Source organism: Aquarana catesbeiana, linkage group LG01 (genome assembly GCF_042186555.1).
Source record: "Aquarana catesbeiana isolate 2022-GZ linkage group LG01, ASM4218655v1, whole genome shotgun sequence".
NCBI lineage: Eukaryota > Metazoa > Chordata > Amphibia > Anura > Ranidae > Aquarana > Aquarana catesbeiana.
This window is the reverse complement of record NC_133324.1, coordinates 110,026,430-110,040,577: the sequence shown is the minus strand read 5'-3', so window position 1 is coordinate 110,040,577 and position 14,148 is coordinate 110,026,430. Positions and strand designations below refer to the sequence as shown.

The following is a 14,148-nucleotide window of genomic DNA, read 5'->3' as shown; positions in this document are numbered from 1 at the left end:
GGATTGAACAGTGCTCCGTGAGATGTTCAAAGCATTGGGATATTTTTTTTATAACCTAATCCTGCTTTAAACTTCTCCACAACTTTATCCCTGACCTGTTTGGTGTGTTCCTTGGCCTTCATGATGCTGTTTGTTTACTAAGGTTCTCTAACAAATCTCTGAGGGCATCACAGAACAGCTGTATTTATACTGAGATTAAATTACACACAGGTGGACTCTATTTTCTAATTAGGTGACTTCTGAAGGCAATTGGTTCCACTATATTTTAGTTAGGGGTATCAAAGTAAAGGGGGCTGAATACAAATGCACGCCGCACTTTTCAGATTTTTTTTTTTTTTTTAAATGTAAAACCGTTAATTTTCCTTCCACTTCACAATTATGTGCCACTTTGTATTGGTCTATTACATAAAATCCCAAAAAAATACATTTACGTTTTTGGTTGAAACATTACAAAATGTGGAAATGTCAAGGTGTATTGTCAGGGCTGGGCTCAGCCCTTCCTTCTCTGAGCTGGCCGCTCAGCTGTTAGCTAATTGCCAGCTCCCATCTCTCTCCACAGTTACTCAGCTGTTGATCCTGCTCGTCAGTCCTGCCTACTTAAGCAGTCCAGTCTCCTGCATTCCTGTTTAAAGACTGGCTTTGCTGACATTCCTTCTGGCTCCAGATTCTGCTTGCTGTTCCACTACTTTGATCCCTGACTTCTGGCTTGGCTGACTATCCATTCCGGTTACTGAACTTTGGCTATGTTTTGACTACGTTTGTTCTTTTTACTTTTATTATTAAACAAGTGTGATTTAACTGCTGTCTCAGTCTGATTTCATGGTTTCTGACAGTAGGCGAGGCCATGAATTCAGAAGATACAGTCAATCCACTTGTTGGTAATTTTTCCAGGTTGGATGATCAAGATCACAGCATGAATCAGTTTGCCATAGCGCTACAAACGCTCCTGAGTCGCACGACTCACCTGGAATCTCCTACTGTGGCTGCTCCAGTACAAGCTGAGTTGCAGGCCGTCCCTGCTGCTACACCAGTCTCTGTGCAGGCACCCGCCTCAAATATTACCTCTGTAAGAGGTATGTCTGGTTCTGCTCCGCTTCCCCAGTGATTTGAGGGTGATCCAATTTAATGCAGAGGGTTTCTCAACCAGGTTAAGATATACTTTGAGATGCTGCCCCAGGCATTTCCCACGGACAGAAGCAAAGTAGGTTTCGTGATATCTTTGCTTTCTGAGAGAGCCTTGGCCTGGGCAAACCTTCTATGGGAGACGCAAAAACCTGTTGTCTTGAGTTACCCTGAGTTTGTGGCCTCCTTTAAAAGGGTATTTGACGTTCCCACACACTCTGCTTCTGCTGCCAAGTGCCTCATGTCCATCAAACAGAGTACCAGAACTGTTGCCGACTACGCCATTGCATTCCGTACTCAGGCAGCAGAGCCACCCATGCCTCCCTCACCTCCCATGCCTCCTGGTACCGAGTCGGTCAGTGAAGATGAACCCATGCACTTGGGCTTCACGCGTCTCTCTGCAGATGAGAGAAACTTTAGGAGGAGGGAGAGATTGTGCCTTTATTGTCGCCAGGCAGGTCACTTTTAGAAGTCTTGTCCTACCCGCCCAGGGAAAGCCCGAACCTTGAGGTCCTGTCACGGACAGACCTTAGAAGGCATTGTTTCATCCCCAGTTGTCCAGAAGGGTAAGCCCCTGGTTTCGGTCACCCTTTCTTGGGCTGAGTCGTCCATCGAGATACAGGCTCTAATCAACTCTGGGGCTGCAGGCCTGTTCATTGATGCTGTCTTTGTATCGAAGCACTCGATTCCACTGCAGCTGCGTGACACTCCACTTGCTATTAAGGCTCTTGATGGGAGACCTCTACAGCCTGCCCATGTGACTCATGAGACGGTTCCGTTGTAGGGGCTCTTCACCATGAGATAATCCAATTTCAAGTTATTGTAGGGGCTCTTCACCATGAGATAATCCAATTCCAAGTTATTTCCTCACCTAAGTTTCTGCTGGTTATTGGTTATCCTTGGTTACAGAGGCACAACCCCTCTTTTGATTGGCTCCGTGCTGAAGTTCTCTCCTGGTCACCACAATGCAGTGAGACATGCTTCCAGAAGGTAGCCAAGTTCCTGTGCACCTCTTCACTCTCCTCCCTGCCGGAGGAATACCGCGATTTTAGCGATTTCTTTGACAAAGCTCAAGCCGGTGGTTTGCCTCCACACCGGCCGTATGATAGCGCAATTGACCTTCAACCTGGAGCCATACCCCCTCGTGGCTGGGTTTACCCTTTGTCGGTCTTGGAGGATAAGGCCATGGAGGAGTATGTTGCAGATGCACTTTCTCAAGGTTTCATCTGCAAATCCTCGTCTCCTGCTGGTGCTGGTTTCTTCTTTGTGAAGAAGAGTGGTGAACTGAGACCTTGTATTGATTATAGGGGTCTCAATCGTTTCACGATTAAGAATGCCTATCGAATTCCGTTGATTACAGCGTTATTTGACCGCCTCAAGGGAGCAACGGTTTTCACGAAGCTTGATTTGAGAGCGGCATACAATCTCATGAGGATTAAGGAGGGTGATGAGTGGAAAACTGCGTTTAATAACAGAACAGGCCATTATGAGTACCTCGTAATGCCTTTTTGCCTTTGTAACGCCCAGCAGTTTTCTAGTTATTTATTAACGTTGTCCTCCGAGATTTGTTGCAGTTATGTGTGGTGGTTTATCACGATGATATCCTCATATTTTCCAAGTCCCTGGAGAGCCATCACACAGATGTCTGTTGTGTGCTTCAGAAACTAAGAGAGAACAATCTCTATTGTTAACTGGAGAAGTGCGAGTTCCATCGTGAACAGGTTAAATTCCTGGGCTATGTCATTTCCACTGCTGGTTTTTCGATGGACCCCGAGAAACTTTCGGCAGTCCTACAGTGGCCCCTACCCATGGGTTTACGTCCTCTGCAGTGTTTCCTGGGCTTTGCCAACAATTATCGGAAGTTTATTCGTAACTTCTGGTCTCTGGTTAAGCCCCTGACTGATATGACCAGAAAGGACGGTAACCCACAGAGTTGGTCTCCGGAGTCCATTAAGGCCTTTGAGAGTCTCAAGGTTCTCAAGGCTGCCTTTGTTTCTGCTTCTGTGTTGGCACATCCTGATCCTACGTTACCTTTTATCCTCGAGGTTGATGCTTCTGAGACTGGTGTTGGCACCCTTCTGTCGCAACGTCCTACCTCTGAGAGCGCTATGCATCCTTGTGGCTAATTTTCCAAAAAATTGTCACCTGCGGAGTGCAATTATGAGATTGGTGACAGAGAGCTGTTGGCGATCATTTTAGCCCTGAAAGAATGGAGACATCTCCTTGAAGGGACCACTGCGCCGGTAATCATTCTTACTGACCATAAGAATCTCACATTCTTGTATGAGGCTAAACGCCTCTCTCCCAGAAGGGCGCGATGGCTCTTTTCTTGTCATGTTTCAATTACATCGTCTCATACTAAGAATGTAAGTGCTGATGTTCGCACCAGTCTCACTTCTCCTTTGGGTGACAAAATTCTTGCTGCTCAGGTCCATGCTCCTCCTGAGAAACCTTGTGACCGCTGCTTTGTCCCAGAGAGTCTCCGTACTGCCGTGCTCCAGACTTACCATTCTCCCAAGGCAGCTGGCCACCCTGGTAAGAATCAACTCGTTTGGGCCATTTCCCAACAATTTTGGTGGCCTAGTCTATGTGCTGATGTAACTGCCTTCATAGCTGCCTGTTCCGTGTGTGCTCAGAGTAAGACTCCACGACACCTTCCAGTGGGCCTCCTACAACCCATACCCAATGGAGAGAGGCCCTGGACCCACCTGTCTATGGATTTCATTGTGGAGTTACCCAACTCCCAAGGCAACACTGTTATCCTTATGGTGGTTGACCGGTTCTCAAAGATGTGTCATTGTATTCCACTTAAGAAGTTGCCCACTTCTAAGGAACTGGCTTCCATTTTTGCTCGGGAGATCTTTCGCTTACATGGGCTGCCCAAGGTGATTGTCTCGGACAGGGGTAGTCAGTTTGTGTCCCGGTTCTGGGGAGCCTTTTGTGCACAGTTGGGAATTCAACTTATTTTCTCCTCTGCGTATCACCCGCAGTCTAATGAGGCCGCAGAATGAGCCTCAGATCAGAATCAGTCCTTGGAGCAATTCCTACGTTGCTATATTTCTGACCATCATAACAACTGGTCATACCTATTACCATGGGCAGAGTTTGCTCACAACAGTGCCTTGAATTCTGCTTCCCGATTGTCCATGTTTATGGCGAATTATGGTTTCCAACCTTCCATGTTGCCTGACTCGTTTGTTCCGCAGAGTATTCCTACGTTAGAGGAGCATCTCCGTGGTCTTCGCTCCACTTGGCCACAAGTCCAGGAGGCTTTGCGTCATGCTAATGATAGGTACAGACTCCATGCTGACCACAGACGCCTGCTTGCGCCTTCCTTCCAGGTTGGGGACAGGGTCTGGCTGTCATCTCGCAACCTCCGACTTCGTGTTCCCTCAATGAAGTTCGCACCTTGGTTTATTGGGCCTTTCCATATTCTTCGCAGGATTAACCCAGTGGCTTACGCATTAGACCTTCCTTCTAATATGCGTATTTTGAATGTATTTCATGTCTCCTTATTAAAACCTTTCGTCTGCAACCACTTTACCACCTCGGTGCCACGTCCTCACCCTGTACAGGTTGAGAACCATGAGGGGTATGAAGTACAGTCCATTGTTGATTCCCGTAGGTACCATGGGCGCATACAATACCTGGTGCATTGGAAAGGGTACGGTCCGGAGGAACGCTCTTGGGTCTCCTCCTCGGATGTACACGCCCCTGTCCTCCTCTGTGATTTCTATAGACGTTTTCCCCTCAAGCCTGGTGGTCCTCTGAGGGGGAGGAGGAGGGGGTACTGTCAGGGCTAGGCTCAGCCCTTCCTTCTCTGAGCTGGCCGCTCAGCTGTTGGCTAATTGCCAGCTCCCATCTCTCTCCACAGTTACTCAGCTGTTGATCCTGCTCGTCAGTCCTACCTACTTAAACCGTGCAGTCCAGAGGAGCTCTGCCTTTGCCTTGGTCATATCACAAGAAACTCCTGCGTTCCTGTTTAAAGACTGGCTTTGCTGACATTACTTCTGGCTCCAGATTCTGCTTGCTGTTCCACTACTTTGATCCTTGACTTCTGGCTTGGCTGACTATCCATTCCGGTTACTGAACTTTGATTTGACTACGTTTGTTCTTTTTACTTTTATTATTAAACAAGTGTGATTTAACTGTACTTCTGTCTCGGTCTAATTTCATGGTTTTTGACAGGTATGAATACTTTTTCAGGGCACTGTATATTAACGGTGCTATACACACAAAGTGTAGGGCTAAAGGGTCCATAACACATAAGGTACAGGGTTCAGCAGTCCATATTGCACAGGGTGCAGGGGTCATGAGTCCGTAACAAACAGGGTGCAGGGTTTAGGAGGGAATAGCAGATAGGGTGAAAAGGTCGGGAGTAACACATGGGTCAGATGTAAATATTGCACAGGGTGCAGAAGTTCAGATTTAGTAATGCATGAGTTCAGGGGTCAGGAGTATGTAAAGCATGAAGTGCAGGGATCAGTAGTAAATAATGCACAGAGTGTAGGGATCAAGAGTAATTAAAGCAGACAGTACAGGGGATAAGAATAAGTAATGCAGAGAGTGCAAGGGGTCAGGAGTAAGTAATTCACAGATTGCAGAGGTTGAGCACATGTAATGCAAAGAGTGCAGGGGTCCGAAGTAAATAATGCACTGTGCGCAGGTGTCTAGAGTAAGGTAAGCATGGAGTTCAGAGCTCAGGCGTATGTAACGAATGGAATGCAGGGTTAAGTAACGCACAGTGTAGGGGTCAGGAGTAAGTAACACTGCATGTGCAAGAATAAGGAATAAGTTATGCAGAGAGTGCAGGGGTCAGGCGTAAGTAACACACAGAGTGCAAAGGTTGGGAATATGTAACACACAGATTGCAGAGTCAATCGCAAGTAACGCACACAGTGCAGGGGTCAGGAGCAAATAGCGCACAGAATGCAGAGGTTAACAGTAGGCATTGTTGGAAAGTAGTGTATTTGGTATTTATTTGTTTAGCACATAGTTAAGTACAGACCAGCATATGGTTACTAGGTGCTGGTCCTAACTTCTCCACTTTTATGAAAACAGAAAAGCTGTAAACTGACTGGTTGCTACAGTCTATTATTTGCATTCATCTTTGCTGCAAAAATGTTTCTGTGAGCCAGGTAAACCCAATGCCTACTGGACATTTGGACACACTACATAGGGTTTTGGTCTTTAGCCGTGGATGAAGGGCACAGGTGCGCCATGGAGCTCTGTCAGCCTCATAGAGTTTGACAGGCTGGGCTGGATGGTGCACATGTGCCATCTATCTGTGGCTAAATGCCCAATGTTTATGGCGCCTAAAACTGCAAGTGAAGTAACCACATCTGTGCTGTAATAAGATAATTGTAAAATAATAAGATCTTCCAAAACAAGGACTGGCAACCTTAGTGAGGGTATAAATGCTGATGTATGTTCCTGACACACAGAAGAACTAAGGAAGCCACTTCCACCTACCAAACAAGCCCAATAACTAGTGATTCATCCAAAAGGGTAATTTCCACTTTTCTTCCTCCTCTCTCCTTCTCTGCCAAATTTGAAATATTTTTTTTTTAACGGGGAGCAGATACCTTATTTTGAGAGGTACCCACTTCCGCTCCAATGCCTAGGCGATCAGAGCGGGAGCCTAAAAGCTCCTATGGCTGGAAAGTGCAATAAGTGCCATTACCATTTAGGGCATTAAGTGCACATGTGCCTTTCACCCACATTTAACCACAAGAGCCTCATGTACTGCGCTAAACACCCAGTGTGCTTGTATAAAACATAATTAAACCAGTACTGAACAAAAATAGAGATGCATGTGACCTAAAAATAACATCAACTTGACATGTCTGGTAATCTGGTATAAACTCTGTTGCTGTTAGTCAGTGGGGGTATATGTACAGTAACTTGTTGGTAGTTTTCTAACATCATGTTATAGTAAACTGGTTGAGTGAAATGAGGCTAATTGCTCCATAGGCTTCCACTGACATCCATGTTGATAGCAAGAAGTATATAACCTTTATCTGTTAAATATAATTTCCTACTTTTCTTTTTATTCCAGTCCAGTTGCCATCTGGGCAAGCCTGTCCAGGAGTCAAGAAGTCTATGTCTTTGCCAACCAACTCTCTGCAGATGGCAAATAACTTATCTCCATTAATCATCTCTAAAACTCAGAGTCACTCACTCTATTCCTTCTTGCCAGTCCTAAGAAGAGAGCCCTTGAGGACAACTCGCGTCCTGCCTGCCATTCCCAGTCAAAGGGGCCAAAATACAACAGAAAGCCTTATGAGATCCCCAAAAAAGTCTGACACCAACGACTAGCGCCACATCTGGAGCCAAGAGTAGAAGAGTCCCTCCTTTTATGTATTTCATGTACATTACACTGTATGTAGGGTCTGTGAGACAGCAATCATATGTGTCGTTTGTACATTCTTGAAAAATTATTATAAACATGAACTAGGTTTTTGCTATTTTTTTAAAAATAAAAAAAAATCTTTTTTCTAAGTTGTTATTTTGTGATCTTCCACGCCAAAACAACATGAAAAAACATCAGAGGAAACTTTACAATAAATAGTTTCATTGAATTCTATATTGTTTTGATAGAACTTTGTTTAATTTACTGTGGTTATTACTGTTATTTATCCGTTATGATAAAGAAAACCTGTCTCTGGGCAGCATACCTGATCTGATGCAGAGTATTTTGCTCTTCTGATAGTCCTTGTCATCTGACTTTTAAGACAGTTACTAATACCAGGGTTAAGGGTGACATGACTGAGTTGGAACTAGTATGTGCCTTTAGGGTTAGATAGCAATGCTTACATGAGAGGAGAATAGCCCACTCCCTTGGCTGAGAAGAAACCTCACACATGAATGGTCTCAGGATGCTATACTTTTGGCATGACACAGGACTGATGGTAGCGCTCACCTTTTCGTCTCCGGACAAGGTTTTTTCTGGATGCCCCAAACAATCGGAAGGGGGATTCATCAGAGAAAATGACCTCAGTCCTCAGCAGTCCAATCCATGTAGCTTTTTCAGAATATCAGTCTGTCCCTGATGTTTTTCCTGGAGAGAAGTGGCTTTTTTGCAGCTCTTCTTGACACCAGACCATCCTCCAAAAGTTTTCTCCTTACTGTGCAGATGCACTCACACCTGCCTGCTGCCATTCCTGAACAAGCTCTGCACTGGTGGAGCCCTGATCCCGCAACTGAATTAACTGTAGGAGACGGTCCTGACGCTTCCTGGACTTTCTTGGGCGCTCTGAAGCCTTCTTCACAAAGCAGTGGAAATGTTTTTTTAATGGGATTAAGTTTATTTTCATGGCTAAGGGGGATTAACTGCAATTCATCTGATCGCTTTTTATAACATTCTGGCGTATATGCAAATTGCCATCATAAAAGTTGAGGCAGCAGACTTTGTGAAGATTAATATTTGTTCCATTCTCAAAACTTTTGGCTATGGCTGTACAGTAAGCTTGAATGATCCTGGGAAAGAGCGGAACTGAACCTGTGTTTAAGCATCTAAGCCAGTGTTTCCCAACCAGGGTTCCATTTAGGTTTACTAGGGGGGCAGGAACTTGGGATCCAGCTTTCCCTGGTTAAGCATCATGAGTTGCAATAGTGTGGGTTAGCTGGCTGCCAGCACACTATAACACCCAATGGTTCGGTGGTGGGGTGATTGTGTGAGTCAATCCTCGTTCACACCATACATGCATAAAAACGAATGGAAAAAAACATGCAGATTTCACTTGCCGAGTGATGAGTTTGCATCAGTCATACATCAGTTTTCATGCACATTTCAGTGAGTTTTTTTGCATATTGACAACAATTTTCACAAACGTTTTTTTTTATCCAAAGATAGTCATCACACCCTGTGTTAAACATTTTGCAAATTCCTGCACAGAAAAAAATCTGCACATGATACCAGTGTTGTGGAGTGAATAGGGCACATAGAGAATAATTGTTTTCTTTGTGCCCTTGCAGAACACGTGCAAAAAAACTGACATCTCTGCACCATGGTGTGAAGGAGACCTTACGGGCTCTTTGATGGGGGATTTGTAACTAGGGGGCTTTGTGATAGGTAGACTTATATATGGGGGCCTTTTTGTATAGGGGCGACTCTGATGTGATGAGGTTCTCGCATGTATAGGGGTCCTCCAATGTATCAGAGGTTCTGATGTGATGGAGTGCCTTTGTTGTGAAGGGGTGACTTTGACATGAAGGGGGGGACTCTGGTGTGATGGGGGGAACTCTGATGTGATGGGAGGTCTCATGTAAAGGGGGGTTCTGTGGAGACCTCTTATGTGATGATGAAGCTTTCGATGTGAAGTTAATATTTTACACTGTTAGTTCACTTTTGCAGGAAAACTAGAAAGATGAACTAACACCCTACAGTCCAACCTCTGATTGGACACAGTGGCAATTGTGACATCACTGCTGTGCCTCTCTGCCTTGTCCAATCATGGAATGCCTTGGATTCATTGAATTTTGCCCATGCCAAGTAAGTGACCCCAAGTGCCTACTATGCAGCAAGGCATCTGCTCGGCACATGATCCAGAAGACAGTGGTGGTCACTGTAGTAGTGGCAACTACTACAGTGCTTTTCTGCTTCCACAGGTATGGTCGGAAATTATAGATTCACCCCTCTGTGACTAACTAACAGTAACAAAGGCTGCAAGAAAAACTCTGCAGAGGGTCTAACCTTTCCTCATTCCATCAAAAAAAAAAAGTTGATAGAGATGGTTCAAACATGATTATTAGGGGTTACTGTTAGGGTCATTTTACAATCATGTTAAATATAATGAAATATTCCTGGTGACTGGTGAATATAGTATATGATTGTTATCCAGGAAAATTCAGTTTCCTTCCACTCTGCTGGCTCGTGACCGGTTTTGGATGAAGCAAACTTTGGACTTCCTTTTTTTGGAATTTTACGTTCCATTCTAAGGCCTTTCGTGGCTTACGGTAAATGTGTAAAGCAAATATTACTTGTAAACTAAAATAAGCAAGCTTCACTAACGCAAACTCATGTCATGATATTTATTTTATTTTGTGGTTTACGGGCACTGTAATCCACTTCTAACAGACCAGATCCTGTGCACTCAAAAAAAAAAAATAAATACATTTCTGTGCAAACAAAAATAAAACTTAATAATTTCTTCACAAGCCATTTCTTGGTTTATGGTCATAAAAAAATACCTTTCTGTTCAATCTGCAGCCATCTACTTTGGCAACGTCAGAAAAATTTCTCTACCTTGCAGACAATGTACAGCATGCACCAGAATTCTCTTCCCCACTCATATGTGTCTGCGCACAACTTGAAGTCAAATTACAAGCATCCCCTGCATTACCAGTTATATGTTTGGTGAGATACTTCAAAGAATCTTGCATTCATAAAGGAATGCTGAGGCTGCAGCCTTTCTTAATACAGATTATCTATTATTACAGATCCTCACTAAAAATAGGAGCAAGACATGGTAGTCGCACACAATATAACTACAAGTAGGGAATATATTACTAGAGCAAAATTGCTACTGAAACATTGTAACACAGTGTTGTATCATTGGCATGGAAGTAGTATAGTGTAAAATAAAACATAAGTAACACAGAACAAAGAAAGAAAAGAAGAGAAAGAGAGGTGTCATCAAAGTGGCCTATGTACTGATTCAGGGCAGGTCCTCCTGGAGATGCCGTAGGTCTCAGACACGATTGTGGGCTTCCATTCTATCTTGTAGTCTGGCCGGCATTTTCTCCATCAGCTCCACATCCTTAACTCTGGCATGCAAGGTGTCAGAGGATGGAGGGGAGCGCTGCTTCCAGTGAAGGGCGATAAGACATCGTGCAGCTGTAATAATGTGGTGGAGCAACTTCTTGTGATGTTTGGGGATTTTAAGTGGAGAAAGGCCCAGTAGGAAGAGTTTTGGTGTCATAGGGATAGAAACCCCAAAGAGGCGACCCAGCATCTGGTGGGTCGAGTGCCAAAAAAGGGTAATCATTGGGCAGTTCCAAAATATATGGAGGAGAGTGCCTTTGTCCCTGTGGCATTGCTAGCAGCGATCAGTACCGGAGGGGTAGGTACCAAAGTAGAGGATTTTATATGCATTTTCCTTATAGAGAGTACAAAAGGAACTCTTAGCAGCCTGAGACCAGATTATGCGCCATGCCTCCAGTGAAATCTTCTCATTTAGCGCCTTCTCCCATCGGAGCATGTATGAGTGTTTACCTTGAGTTGGAATGGAGTAGGCATTGAATATCTTATAGATGTTAAACAGAAATGGGAATTCTTCAAAGTTTGTGAACTCACTGCAAAGTATATTTCCATGGGCAATAAGTTTAAAAGACTTAAAATAAAACCTATGTGGCTCACGGCCAAAGTTAAAAAGCTATAAACAATAAGAAAAGAGCTTTTAAAAAATATAAAAATGAAGGAACACTAGTGTCCTTTAAATGTTACAAAGAATATAACAGAATATGTAAAAAGGAAATCAAGGATGCAAAAACTGAAAACGAACGACAGATTGCACAAGATAGTAGGACAAACCCAAAAAATTCTTCAAATATATTAATAGTAAAAAGGTCAGGTCTGCGCATGTAGGCCCTTTACAAAATAATCTAGAATGGGTGACAGGAGACAAAGAGAAGGCAAATTTATTAAATACTTTCTTCAGCTCTGTGTATACAAAGGAGCATGGGGGAACTCATGTCCATAATGGGGGTGGTAGTGACACAGACCCAAATGATCCACAATGGCTCAAAAGGGATATGGTCCAGAAATATTTAGACAGAATAAAGGTGGATAAAGCACCTGGACCAGATGGCATCCACCCACGGATCCTAAAAGAACTGAGCTCTGTAATTTCAAAGCTATTGTACCTAATTTTTAGGGACTCATTAATGACAGGAATCGTACCACAGGATTGGCGTAGGGCCAATGTGGTGCCTATATTTAAAAAGGGAACAAAGTCTTTACCAAGTAACTATAGACCTGTTAGTTTAACTTCTATAGTCGGGAACATACTGGAGAGTTTAATAAAAGACCACATAGATGAGTTCTTGCTGGAAAAAAATATTTTAAGCAACAGACAGCATGGATTCAGGAAAGACAGAAGTTGTCAAACAAACCTGTTTTCTTTTTATGAGGAGGTAAGTAAAACCTTGGACAAAGGGGTGGCGGTGGACGTGGTATACTTGGATTTTGCAAAAGCGTTTGACACAGTTCCCCACTCATGGCTCATGTGTAAGATAAAGTCTACAGGCTTGGAAATATCAGTTTGCAAATGGATAGAAAACTGGCTAAAAGACAGAATTCAGAGAGTAGTGGTTAATGACTCTTACTCTGAATGGGCTAAGGTTATCAGTGGTGTAACCCAAGTTTCAGTGCTGGGACCCTTAATTTTTAATATCTTTATAAATGATATAGGGTCTGGGATTAAAAGTAACATGTCTGTCTTTGCAGATGACACTAAGCTATGCAGTGGAATAACATCCTTACAGGATGTCTCCAATTTACAAGCTGACCTCAATGCGCTGTCTAATTGGGCGACTATGCGGCAGATGAGGTTTTATGTTGATAAATGTAAAGTTATGCATTTGGGGGCTAAGAAAATTCATGCATCATACATACTAGGGGAGTACAACTGGGGGAATCAATGGTGGAGAAGGATCTGGGGGTTTTGGTAGATCATAAGCTCAATAATAGCATGCAATGCCAAGCTGCGGTTTCCAAAGCGAGCAAAGTCCTTTCTTTTATTAGGAGAGGTATGGACTCCAGAGAGAGAGATATCATTTTTCCCCTGTACAAATCATTAGTAAGACCTCATCTGGAATATGCAGTTCAGTTTTGGGCACCAGTTCTCAAAAAGGAGGGCAACTAAACTGTTAAGAGGCATGGTGGAACTCAGCTATGAGGAAATGATTAAAGAAGGAAAGATTAAAGGAGCTGAATTTATTCACTCTTGAGAAGAGGAGATTAAGGGAGGAAATGATCACCATGTATAAATATATAAGGGGTCCACATAGTTAACTTGGTGTTAAGTTATTCACTTTATGGGCAACACTGAGGACAAGGAGGCACTCTTTATGTCTAGAGGAAAATAAATTTCATCTCCAAATACGGAAAGGTTTCTTTACAGTAAGAGCTGTGAAAATGTAGAATAGACTCCCTCCAGAGGTGGTTCTGGCCAGCTCAGTAGATTGCTTTAAGAAAGGCCTGGATTCTTTCCTAAATGTACATAATATAACTGGGTACTAACATTTATGGGGGGGGGGGGGGTTCGCCTTCCTCTGGATCAACTGTTGGTATAGGATTGGGTATATGGGATGGTATGATATTTTTTATTTTATTGATTTTTTTTTTTTTTTTATGGTTGAACTAGATGGACTTGTGTCTTTTTTCAACCTGACTAACTATGTAGCTATGTAAGATGTCAGAGATCATTCCCCTACGTGCTGAGCCTTCTAAAATGACACGTTCAAAGGGGGATGGGGCAAAGAATTTGGAGTAAAAGTTTGAGCATAGTGACGGATCTGTAAATATCCATAAAACACCTGGCGGGGTAGGTCAAGTTTAGCTTGGAGTTCGGAAAATGGAAGCAGTTTACAGGATCTGGGGTCTACTAGATGGCCAAAGTGGAACAGATTCTTTGACACCCAGGGAGAGGACATGTAGGAAGTGAGGCTGTCGGGCAGCTTAGGGTTGTACAGAAAGGAAGTCAGCAGTGATTTTTCCAAGGAAAGGGCACACTGGTGGAAAAGTGTTCTGAGCAGGGACATGGACCCCAAAAGTCGGTTAGGGTCCATCTCTACATTCACATTCCAAAGTAGATTGTTAGGGTGTATAGGAGCTAACCACAATTTTTCGATTTCCGTCCATTTATTAAACGAGCGTTGGGTAAACCAAGAGGCTATGAAACGTAACTTGGCCGCTTGATAGTATCTAATAAGATTGGGAAATGCTAGGCCACCATCTAAGCATGAGGCTATGAGCACCAAACAGGGGATCCTATGTCGTTTATAGTTCCATACATATTGTAG

At 43.5% G+C, this 14,148-nt stretch overlaps 1 protein-coding gene across 2 annotated transcripts in view; it reads left to right on the top strand.

Annotated features, from left to right (window-relative positions):
* Positions 1-7,665, top strand: part of ANKRD55 (ankyrin repeat domain 55) — a 171,484-nt gene extending 163,819 nt beyond the window's left edge. For both annotated transcript variants that reach the window (XM_073622890.1, XM_073622880.1), the window contains one exon: positions 7,181-7,665. In XM_073622890.1, the coding sequence (XP_073478991.1) occupies positions 7,181-7,440 (260 nt within the window). In that variant the 3' untranslated portion in view covers positions 7,441-7,665. The remainder of the gene's footprint in view (positions 1-7,180) is intronic.
* Positions 7,666-14,148: the final 6,483 nt, after the last annotated feature.